At 35.2% G+C, this 12,764-nt stretch overlaps 1 protein-coding gene across 4 annotated transcripts in view; it reads right to left on the bottom strand.

Moving 5' to 3' along the window:
• LOC111052092 (sodium-dependent noradrenaline transporter) overlaps positions 1-12,764 on the bottom strand; it is a 75,126-nt gene that overhangs the window by 53,752 nt on the left and 8,610 nt on the right. For all 4 annotated transcript variants that reach the window (XR_005571745.1, XM_039432141.1, XM_039432139.1 and 1 more), the window contains exon 2: positions 9,849-10,025. Coding sequence is in view for 3 of the 4 variants with exons in the window: in XM_039432141.1 (XP_039288075.1) it covers positions 9,849-9,963 (115 nt within the window). In the remaining variant the exon portion in view is untranslated. The remainder of the gene's footprint in view (positions 1-9,848; positions 10,026-12,764) is intronic.

Consider the following 12,764-nt stretch of genomic DNA (forward strand, 5'->3'; position numbering starts at 1 on the left):
ACCAACTCCTGCTCCATCTCTTTCATCTTCTCATCCACCTTCTCTTCCTCGAATACCACCTCCTGATTCTCGCCGTCATTTTCCTCATCATCATCCTCCTTGGATTGGATTTTTGAATTTGTTCATTTAAATGCCAATGTCATGATACTTATTTCTACAACTACAGTAGTAGTCCAGTCACTATATACATTGGTGCTTTCATTTTATATTGTAGTTCTGATTTTCAATATACAGGGCGTCCCAGATAAGGTGTAAACCCCGGCTACCATAGACTCTGCATGCAATTTGCAACAAAAAATGCTCAGTAAAATTTTCTCCTATCGACCTTCGTTTTCGAGATATATAGATTTTTCGATATTTTTCAAGTAGGCGTACTTCCAGTCATTAAATCGTCAATATCTCAAGAACCATTGGTCTTGAGTCAATTTTAAGGACATTGTTGAAAAGAGGACAAAATTTCACATTGATTTGAGGTATTAAACATGCCAAAAACAGGAAAATTTGCTATTGCCTTTTATTTAGATTATGAAATTCCTAATAAAATGAGATCATTCGGATCTTTCTATCTTTAATGAGTACTGAGTTACAATTTTACAATAAGTAAAATTTTAGGAAAAATCAGTTTCTATGATTTTAGTTTTTGATCAACAATATATTCCGATTGTTACCATTTAAATGTATAATTCAAGATTCCTCTGGGCGTGATTTTGTGCTCTACAGGTAGAGCGCTCTATCTCATATGGATCTCATATGAATCGAGCAGAGAAGAATGAGCTGCGGTACAATGAGATCCGATCATTGTGTCAAAAGTTATGAGTGTTTGAAATTTTGATCCTTGAGGTGTCCTTATGCGCGCCTCTCCACTAAATTAAGAGCATCTAACGGGTGATTCTCATAGAACATGATCTAATGAACTTATTTAATGGTGCGAAATCTTAATGTGATGACAATGGAGAATTCATTATTAAGAATTTCATGATCTAAAAAAAAGCGATAACGAATTTTTGTGTCATGATTTGGCGGAAATAACTGAAAACTGGGCCAAAAATAAAAGGTTATTAGGCCAATGTGTATATAGCACAAGGAAATTTTGCATGATATGATTGGTTCTGGACTTCTTTTGTGTATCCAAACAATATATTGAGAAATAAGAACTACAATATAAAATGCAAGCACACCCCTTTTTCATGTCTATATTGACTGGACTTTAGTAACTGTAGATTTTTCAAACATCACTTGAAAAGTGGGGGGGGCGATCGCCTCGATGGATCCCCACCTGGATCCGCGCCTGCATTCAAGAGGTTTCGCCAATAAGAAGAGGTCCAAAAATTCCTACGAATAAGAAATCGACCAATGACATACCTTGGTCATAAAGTCAAAGAAGTAAATTAATAATTCACTACTTCAAGTGAAATTGAAAGGAGAGCATTATCAATTATTATCATTAACCTTTTACAAAATATTTTACCTCTTTTTTCATTACCTCTTCCCTCTTTCCTTTGGGTCATCATAAAATAATCTTGCAATAAAATTTATCCGGTCAATTTTTGCTGAATTTGTTCCACTGAAATGCTTAAAGACTTCAAAATCAGCAGCAATCTACCTTGCAGATAATACTCACTACTAGAGAGAGATTTATAGCACCAGCTTTGTGTGACTGCCACCCAAAGTAGCTCAGCTCGTTTTAAAAGCGCGTACTAACGCGTTCTCATCATATAGCCAACCTGCAGTTGATAACTGAACGCGGTGAGATAGCGCGACGCGACGCCTAGTAAAATTGCCTCAAAACGCTCCAAGTCTGTCACCTCGTTAAATCGTGCTAGATTGGACTTTCGCTCGCACGAGTACGCACGAATACGCACGAATACTCACGAGCGCGCGCATTCAAGTTCGAAAGATAATATCCATAGCAAATTTATATATGAAAGTACAGTGTAGTGAGATATTGGCTTCCAATCCAGTTCTACAAACTATTCATAAATCTTCTTTCATAATTGCTCTGCTTCTCTATACCAATTCAAAATTTGTTAAAACTTTTAACAATCACTAATTCGAAACCTTTGTGAAAAAGTGATAGCCCATGAATCTACATTGGCCTAATTCCTCTGTCTGGATTCCAAGTGAAATTACAATTTTAAATATTCTCAAACCACAGAATATGATTTCAATATAATATGTATAGTGAAAATTCACCTACGCATACTAATAGTCTAGAATCTTCTATAATTATTACTTTACTAGCTGGCCCGGCGAACTTCGTACCGCCAAATAGTTAATCTCATGACAAACTTTAGCTTGATACACACCTGAGGAGGCACGATGCAGCATTTTGCATCCAGGTGCTTCTTGTTTATTGGTTTGGATGGAAGAACTCACACACACTGAATCGGGCATGGCGTGGAACGGTTTGATAAGGCAATCTCCGTAAGATCAACACTTTGTATCACCAAGCCGCGCCTCCTCAGGTGTGCTTAGCCTTAGCTTAATCTGATGCACTATATTTTTATGAAAATTATCCAACAATCAATATATACATTATTTATATCTCAATAAATGGACTTCCAATGTGCTTAGTTAGTTTTTCAGCAGTTTGTATTTTTAGATGTAGTTGAATGCAGCTTGCTGGGAAATTGAATGGTATAACTATCTCCTTGCTGCTGATTTTTCCGTGCATATTCTAAATTTACAGCGTTTCGAGTTCTACGACCCAAGTTTAGTCGTCGTTCGTACCGTGGCATTATTATTAGAATTAGAATTTTGTGAATCAGTAGGAAGAAAATTAAAAATCAGATCTACTGACGGCTGTTGAATGACGCAATGATTAACAGCTGATTTTTTATTTCTGTGTGTGACCAGCTCACAAATCTTCTCCCATAACGATTACATGTAAACTTTGAAGGACCGTAGGAAAGAGTCCTGAAGTCGGATTATAAATTTGATAGGCCATAAACCCTGCCCTGAACATAACGAACACAACTAAAAAAATCATCAAATTCGGTGCACACATGAAAAGTTATTGAATGTCAAAATTTGAGGCTCAATTTTATTTATATAGATCATCTCTTCATCATAATATCTTCTCATTCCCCACGCTTAAGTAAGCAAAAAGCTCATGAAGTCATCATCCACAGTAAAAAAATATATCGTACTTTGAAAGGACTACTTGAATTGTTTTGTATTATGGAAATTACTAGAACCCTTTTTGTAATATTTTACATAAACACAACTAGTCTCAGCACTCACGCCATTTTCAAGTGTCAAAATAAGCTTTTCTCGTACTTCGCATTCTTAGTATAGCATTAGAGCGAAATGGATTCACTTCAATCTGTCAGTATAGCATTAGATGTAGAAATATGAATTCACTTTAATCTGACACCAAAGGAATTTCTCAAAGTGAGTCTGGCATCATAGTATAGCATTAGAGCGAAATGGATTCACTTTAATTTGGCAGTATAGCATTAGATGTAGAAATATGGATTCACTTCAATCTGTCAGTATAGCATTAGATGTAGAAATATGGATTCACTTTAATTTGACAGTAGAGAATTTTTCCCTCTCAAAGAGATTTTTTTCCCTCATCTAGCATTCACCTCAATCTGTCAGTATAGCATTAGATGTAGAAATATGGATTCACTTCAATCTGTCACTATAGAGAGGGAATTTTTCCTCCTAAAAGGGAAATTTTTTTTTCCCTCACCTGGGCAAGGAGAGAGAGAGAAAGATATATCTCTCTCTTTTCATCCCCCTCACCTCCACTGGGCAGGGGGAAGGGGAAATCTATTTTTAGAAAGAGAGAGAGAGATATATATATCTCTCTTTTCATCCCCCTCACCTCCACTGGGCAAGGGGAAGGGGAAATCTATTTTTAGAACACCCCCCACCCTACAGGCGGGGGGAAGGGGAGGAGGGATGGACGAGGGGGGAGAGGGGGGAGGGGATTTCGAGCAAAAAAGCCCGTCTTAAGTATCAGATATACTCTACTTTCGTACCGTGGCATTATTATTAGAATTAGAATTTTGTGAATCAGTAGAAAGAAAATTAAATATCAGATCTACTGACGGATGTTGGATGACGCAATGATTATAACAGCTGATTTTTATTTCTGTGTGTGGCCAACTCACAAATCTTCTCCCATAAGGATTACATGTAAACTTTGAAGGACCGTAGGAAAGAGTCCTGAAGTCGGATTATAAATTTGATAGGCCATAAACCTGGCCCTAAACATAACGAACACAACTAAAAAAATCATCAAATTTGGTGCACACATGAAAAGTTATTGAATGTCAAAATTTGAGGCTCAATTTTATTTATATAGATCATCTCTTCATCATAATATCTTCTCATTCCCCACGCGTAAGTAAGCAAAAAGCTCATGAAGTCATCATCCACAGTAAAAAAATATATCGTACTTTGAAAGGACTACTTGAATCGTTTTGTATTATGGAAATTACTAGAACCTTTTTTGTAATATTTTACATAAACACAACTAGTCTCAGCACTCACGCCATTTTCAAGTGTCAAAATAAGTTTTCTTAGTACACTCCATTCATTCAATGAACTCATTTAACTCGTTGAATGAGTAACAAACACTGAAAATGGAGCAAAATCCGAGTAACCTAGAATCCGATTCCAAATTTTATCGATACACATTCTACCTAACAAAAATTACAACAATGTACGGCAAACCGTGTTCCAACGTTTAATGAACCTTTTTCAATCATCCAAGCCCTACGCATGGCCATCTTCTAAGTGGCTTATCCCATCCTCTCAATCGCCAAATCCCACAATGCGACAGTATAACTGCCTATTACTTCAAATCAATGAACAAATATGGGGGAGAGGGGCTGCAGGTCATTTAACCACACAGAAGTCGTTTCAGATGGGATTTAGTGAGATGGGTTATTGTTTTGTTTTTATCTGTACCGGTACTTCTATTGCTTCAACTTCAAATGTGATGAAGGATATTTTAACTGAGGTTTTGCGATATTTCAGGTATTTTACACCAAATGAAAAGTAGCGTATATACAACACTTGAGAATAGAAAATGAGATAATTACAATGTTCTGATAATAAGTTACCCCTGTAACGAATAAAAATGAATTGCCAAGTTTTCAGCTGAGAGTAGATGACGAATTGCTATCGTGATTTTCATTGGATTTACGTTGAAGAAAAGAATCATGGCAGTTAAGTTACATCGAAGTGGAATACAAGTAAATATAGAAGAATATTACATGTTCCAGAGTAGCCTAATCTTTCGAATCTTACTATCGATATTCATATTCATATGCACTTATAATGTTAATTAATGAGGTCATTAATCTAAAGTACTAAAGAGTGGAAATGAAATCTGCTGCTACAGTTGAGTAGCCTGCACTAGAGAAAAATTATACGTTTGAAGATTGCAGAAAAAACTTATATACTTGAACTTAAGATTGTTTTATTCTATGCCTGCTCACAGGGATAAAAATAACTTCCATAAGCAGCTACGGGAATGCGGAATCGGAAATTTCTAGAGCTTGAGACCTCAGATTATGTGTATGACATTCCCAATTCCGCGTTCCCGCGGCAGCAAGTGGAAGCTACTATTGTCCCTGTGTGCAGCGAGATAGATGAATGAGATATATGAACAAAAATCACAATTTCATAATCACATTGGGGATTAGATTAGTTGCTATAAAGGGAGATTTGAATGCGAAGCCAGAGTTTCATTTCAATCTAAAAAATATAGTGACAAACGAACCAGTGCACTTTCGCCGTCTTACTTACTTCCGTGGTTAAGTGGTAGAGAGGACATTACTGTCCAAACTTCGCCTCATCAACAAATAAAAAAGTCATTCTATTCTATTACAAGCTTTCGTAGATAGAAGATATTACAAACATGATTCGATAAACCTATATTGACGAAGCCAACATCCTGCCAGAATGGGCTTTCGAGTGAAAAGTTAGAAGCAATATTGAATGGACGCAGTGTTGAAGGAAGAAGAGAGAGAAACAGAAGGAGAACTGGAGGTAGGATGAGAATAAGAAAAAGAGAAAGAAGAAGAAAATAGAGTTGTGTGGCTTCCGCAACTTCAACTTACAGTTGTGGTCAGTGTTAACTCGAGTAACAAAGTTTGATGTAACAATTTAGAGCACCTCTTCGTCCAGCAAACATTGGAAAAGCCTCGACTAAGCCTAACTACTCAACTCCTATAATGAACTTGAAATTTAGAGATCGCCAGTATGTCAGCCAGAAATAGGTGATGGGCAATCAATAAAGGCATATTGCTTATAATCTATACAGATCTCAAATCTCTTCCCCTACCCCTATCAATATGTATTTTTCCAAGATTAAATTGGATCTATGCATTTAATTATCTAGAATACTTCTATCAATTTTATAAACGTTATTACAAAGAACGCAGCTTTAGATACCAAATTTTCAGTTGGTGCAAAGTTTTTCTTCTCTGATATTCTATTTTAATAAGTATAATTTGGTTTTTCGGTTCGTGTTTGAAAATTTCTCTAATAAGTGAATATTCTCTATTTTAAAAATAACTGAGTGTTATAAATTATTATTATTTTGGTATTTGGAGCATCTAAATTAAAAAGAATGGTTTGTATAAGTATTTTTGGACTGAAAATTTTGTGGAAATCTAGAAGACATAACCTCATTTTGGACTTTCAATGTTACCTAAATTTGGGAGAGAAATAGTACAAGGTATTCTTAGTTTTTCTCTCCCGATCTGTGTTTCATTGTAAAAAAGATAATAATAAAAAAAGTTCTATTCATCTAACCACGTATTTTTTGTAACAGTGAATTTTCAGTCAAGAATTTTTCTCCAGTAATATGTAGAACTAAGAGTAAAAAACTTGAAAACAACATTTCAATATAAATAGCTTGGTAATGATATTCATTACAATATTATCTCCAGTAACAGAATTACTTCTGTATCAGGATATAGTTATGGGGGGCACAATGATTCAAAATGCCTAGAACACTAGTGATATTATAAACAGCATTATATTAATGTTAAGAATTCCATTTCTAAAATAATACTGTAACATCAAATTCAACAATTATTTCAAAAAATTATGATAACTCCACAAGGACAGGGGCAGAGGAAGGTCAAGTAGTAAAGTGTTGTGGAAGTTCCGCTTCGAGTATTTCAGAAATTTCCAGTCAAAAAACACAGTAAAGAGCATTTCTATTGAGTTTAATGGCAACCAGTGAGTATTTTGACTTGAAACAAATATCAGCACTCATAAGCAGTGATCGAGACAGATCACAGTTGTCTTTCAATCTCAGTAATGGCGGTATACACCCCAACCTCTTCCATGCTCTCCCCGCTTAAACCCCTTAAACAACCCACCCCACCCACCACCGCATGGCAGCACTCATAATGGACGCTGGCGATGAAAATATGAGTTTCCTTCAGCCAGGCAAAAGCTACTCAGGATAATAGTTCACTAAACCAAGGACCGCTACGAATTTCGCTGGTTTTTTTTCATTACATACGTTTCTTTCGGGAATTTATATACACATTTTAATCTGAAATCGTAGTATTAAAATAGAAAAAAATATTGTTTTTGAAGTTTTTTTACACAGGTCTAAATTTTCTTTGAAAAGCGATCTAGGAATATGAAAACCTGACAAACCGGATTCAATGATATATGCTCATAGATATAATACTTTGAATATTTGGAACTACGATTGAAAGCGGATGAAAACTGATTGAAAAGCTGAGGAATACAAGTGAAATAATTTTTTGTGGTTTTATCTGTTCATTAATGATTAATGCGTTACAATCATCCTCAATTAGGCCAAAGTTGATTAAATAGAACTTTCATCCATAGGGCTTTGCAAGATTCAACAAAGAGACTAGAGTCATCATGTAGGTTATATTGACTTCCACTTAATTTTTATGGTACATAAAATCCTTTTAGTTGAAGAGATTGGCAGTTTCCAGAAAGTTGGCATAGACGGTCTCTGGGTTCTTTCATACAGCCATATTGGAAATTGGACGACTGTCTATTAATTTTTATACTTTCCTAAACCTTGATAGCTAAACATTGATAAACCTAACTCATCAACTATATCTCTCAATTATTGATTTTAAAACGTAGATTTTATAAATGTCAATGGGAATTCTAATATTTAAATAACTTTATAATACTATTCAATAAATTTTGATATTTTAAATATATATCCTCATATACCTATTACTTATCAAAATAACATATGCAATCACTCCTCTAAAAATAACCTTCCATTAAGTATAAACTTCCATTAAATAAACTAAAAATAAACTTCTATTACAATACCAATTGTCTTGAACGATATTGTTATGGTTTTGCAAACTATGTTCGAATATTCAAAGTTCCGGAATCCGAATAGTAATGAACGGGTCATTGTAATAATTTGATAACAAAACCGCATCGCGGTTATATTTGATCGGACCATGAAAACCAATCAGAGACTGCACTACAGAGGTCTCAATTACCCCTTTTATTGTACCTGTGGGTTCAATTGCAGTGTTGTTAAATGCAATGACTCATTGAGCCTATACAGTAATTAATTAGCAATAATTTCTCCCTCAATAGCCTTCCTGTCATACAATAAACAATGAAATTCTCATCAGCTTTATATTTTGATTCCCATTTTCATTATCGACTGTGAATTGGTAAATGAATTACTCTATTCTTGAAACTTATATTTGAGATCTCCAGTTGTACTCTTGTTACGTCTTATGTTCTTCACATTGTATTACAGTTTTTCTCTCTCCAATTTTGATAAGAAACGAGAATGGAGAAGCCGATAAATTTTCAAATCCCAAGTTCAAGAATCTGGAACCATTAACCTTCATATCTTCAGCAATTTGCTAAATTTGGGAGAGATAAGAAGATGCCAGAGAAAATCTCTTAAGATATTTGAGAGAGAGTATCTCAGATATTTCTGTTGAGCCTACTGTTCTCTCCAAATCATTATAACATACAGATAGATAGTAGATCTGATACAATTGAAGAGCTGATAGTGACTATAACTTTAATTTTAAGCATTTTGGGCCTGGACACACAGAGCGATCTGCTAATGGCGATCAGAGCGGTTTTATGAGTGTATCTATATCTACATTCTAGATAGTTCTTTTCTAGATAGATCTATTTCTTCCCAAGACCGCTCTGATCGTGTCCAGGCCCTCAAAGATGGAAAGCATAAATATACAGGAGTTTTCAGACCAGTAGGCTTGAACCATTATTGTTTCAATGTTTTCATCCATTACGATCTGCTTTGTTAAATCAAGTTTTACTATCAACGACTTGCAGAAATTATGTAGAAAACGTGGAGAGTGGAAAAATATTCAATTTTACTCATTTTTGATCTAATTTACAAAATATTCACGCTTCATGTAGCATTAGGATCACTGTTGATCCTTAAGATCCAATGGATCCTGCATATATTAATCCAATGAATCCTATAGAACTCATAGATCTCAGAATCCTATGGATCCTTAATGATAAGGAAACCTGATCCAGGCAGTGATTAGGAACATTTAAAATTTCACATTATTATATGGGCTTTCAACATCTTTAGAGCATTGCTTCAATGTAAAATCTTTTGATTTTATTTCATTATTCAGTAAATTGCAGTATTTTTCTTGAAAGTCTCGAAAAACTCCATTTGGAGGACATTTAATTCCAATCACCATTAAATTTTGAGAGCATTCCCCATAAAGTGAGTATGCCTATACATTTCTCATAATTATATGTTTTACAATCAACACTATTAAAACCATTGCTTTAACCTAAAGACATCCTCCAATTCAAAAATGTAGCTACAAATGATTTTAAATTTACTGAAGCAAACTGACCGGTGCTGTGTGGTGAACTGGCCGAAGAGGCATAGCCGTCGTCCAAGTTGTGGTGAGGAACTGCGCTCTTGACAGTGATGACGGTTGTCTCCGTACTCACGCGTTCCTCCTCCATCACAGCTCCCCTCCTCACGCCTCCTCGCCTCACTCACGTCTCCTCACGCCTTCAATATGCATCTGGAATCAACCGCAACAAATATTACCTCCCATGATTTCTTATAGAATTCTACTGTTTTCATTTGTACTGTCTGTCATTTCTCCTGTTCAATTCTACTGTTTGAGCTAAAAGTTTTTTTTTATTTGTCGGTGTCCCACAAAAAATCGCACCAAGAACAACTTGGCTATAGAAGTGCCCTTGAAATAAAAGATTCCAATGTACTAAAATGAAGGTACTCAAAGTTACTCTGAATAGAAACATCGGACAAATTACCTCCGTGGAGTTTTACAAGAGAAGAACGAAACTTCTTAATAAAGGAGCCAACTTTCACTTTTTTACATAATCCTGTATTTTATTTCTTCAGAAAGTGTTTTCATATTTTGTGAATGTGAATTTACTTCAACAAGTTTAACATCCCGTGAAATCTGTCAACAACTCTAATGATATTGTACTGTATTATGCAGGGGTTATTTACATATTTCACCGATTAGACCTACGCTAAACAGTGTAATTGAAAAATATTTTTACAGTATATTATAAGAAGATTAATTTTTATCTTTCTTCGAGTTTATGGCTACTTCAATTTTATACATGGGTGATGAAGTTGGTGAGATTATCAAACAAATAACCATACACTTTCCTGAATTGGCACCCAAAACTATCAAGCAGTAGGTACCATATTCAATGTTTCCTAAATGCATTATGAAATAATATAGCCATGCACCACATTCTGTCAGAGTTTGTACAAGTAGTTCAAATCCAGACTTGAAGCATTGAAAACTTGAAAGTTTCCAATCTCAAAAGGGCTGTACAACAGTAAGTACCCAAAGCATACAAGTCAAGCTAATGTATCTCAGCTCTCAGGCCTATGCATTGAAGAATCTGTATTGCTATGTAATTGGATTAGCATCGGAAACTGGTCTCATAACAACAGACTTGAAACTTGGACTTGGGAGAGAGAGTTTCAAATTGAGCTCTCCAACCATACCCCTCACATCCCTTAGACCCCCTCACCACTTATAAAACGGCTGACTACTTAGGAGGGGGGGGAACAATACAAATTGTTGTTGAGCACATTTGCACAGTTTTGATCAAATTCTGCACAGGAGGTCAATATAGTTTTCGAGCCAATAAGTGAAAGGACCATTATGGGCCTACAAGCCTGCATCTCTTCACTTCGCATCGTTGGGATAACACAGAAACCGCTGTGATGCGACCTTCCCTTTAATAACTTGTTATTGTGATAAGCATGTGTGTGTGTGTGTGTGTGTGTGTGTGTGTGTGAACGCGCGTGTGTGCAACGAAGATTGGAATCCAAGTGAGGGGAAAGTATTGGAGTGGGGGTCTCAAGCTCAAGTACTTGGCGCCAATAGATTTCATTTACAAACAATGGAGATTGATTTTTCTATCACACTCATCAGTCTTTTTAATCTCTCACAATTAACTCTCTCCAATTGTTCCCATTTCCAATGTTTTGGGAAATTCCTGGGATACATTTGTTCTTTGTTAGGAATAGTTGTCCTTGTTCAGTGTCCATTATCTTGTTTCAGTAGTAAATCGATTGAAATTCTGTACATACTTCGATCACATTACGTGTGATACGAACGTATCTGTACTATTTGGTTTATTCTACTATCTCAGTAAATGTATTAAAGCATTTTGCTTTTCTTCGAAAACTATACATTTTTGAAATTGATTTCTTGAAAACTCATGATTACTTTGTTTAATTATATTACTCATGGACATAAACTTGATATACTGTATTAACTTGAATAAACTGAATACTGTATTATCAGTTGATTATCAAGTAGATTTCTTGGAACATTGAAAAAATCAAATTATTCTGATTTCAAGTTCAATTTATAAATATGTCTCAACTATTCAAACTGATTGACCTAATCTGCTAGGCTACTATCTAGTGAACTACTTTAGACTGATCTAATAATTTTGAATGTAATAACAAACAAATTATGCTAAATTTTATTATATTTCTGAATTCGGACATATACTCTATCCTTTAAAGAGATCATTTTTCCTCAAGAAGATTCAATATTACTCTTATATATGGAGTAAAGTTAGTTTTACATGGAGAATCTAATCAGATCTTTCAACTAAAAAGCCTTAAATCTCCTCTCGAATTTCCTCAACTTTTCTAGCCTTCTTACGATCTACTCTCTCATTTCAGCAATTTTCCAGTTCCACACCTAGTTCCCAATATTCTCACTACTTTACCTCAATATTTTTCCTTTTTTTGTCTCAGTACTTCTCAATCTCCTATTCCCCCAACTTTTGTCTCAGTATTTCTCTACCTACTATTCCCCCAACACACATTTTCTTATTTCCTCCTCTTCTCATACCCTTTCCTTTCCCATCTTTACCTCCTACATTTTTTCCTACCTTATCCAATAACTAACCTGTTCTCCCTCAACACCTCCCCGCTCTCTTTTATTATTATTTAGTTTCTCGCTTGTCAAAAGCAACGGGTGGCATATTCGGTAGGGCCTGACTAGCGTGACTGGTTAGCACTATTCCTGTTGACTGCCAAATTGGGAAGAAAACATCTGCAAAGGCAAGCTTAAACGAAAAACAAACGAAAAAAGCTGCTCTAAAAAACGCGACAAACTCAGCGCGTGACAAACTTTATCTGGGAATTATTGCCGTGCTGCACAATTATTCAGAATGCGCCCCAAAGCAACAAACAACCAGAAAAAAGATAAATAAAAATGAAATATAAAAGGCTTTATTCCATAGTTTACTCA

The sequence above is a fragment of the Nilaparvata lugens genome, chromosome 7 (genome assembly GCF_014356525.2).
Source record: "Nilaparvata lugens isolate BPH chromosome 7, ASM1435652v1, whole genome shotgun sequence".
Classification (NCBI taxonomy): domain Eukaryota; kingdom Metazoa; phylum Arthropoda; class Insecta; order Hemiptera; family Delphacidae; genus Nilaparvata; species Nilaparvata lugens.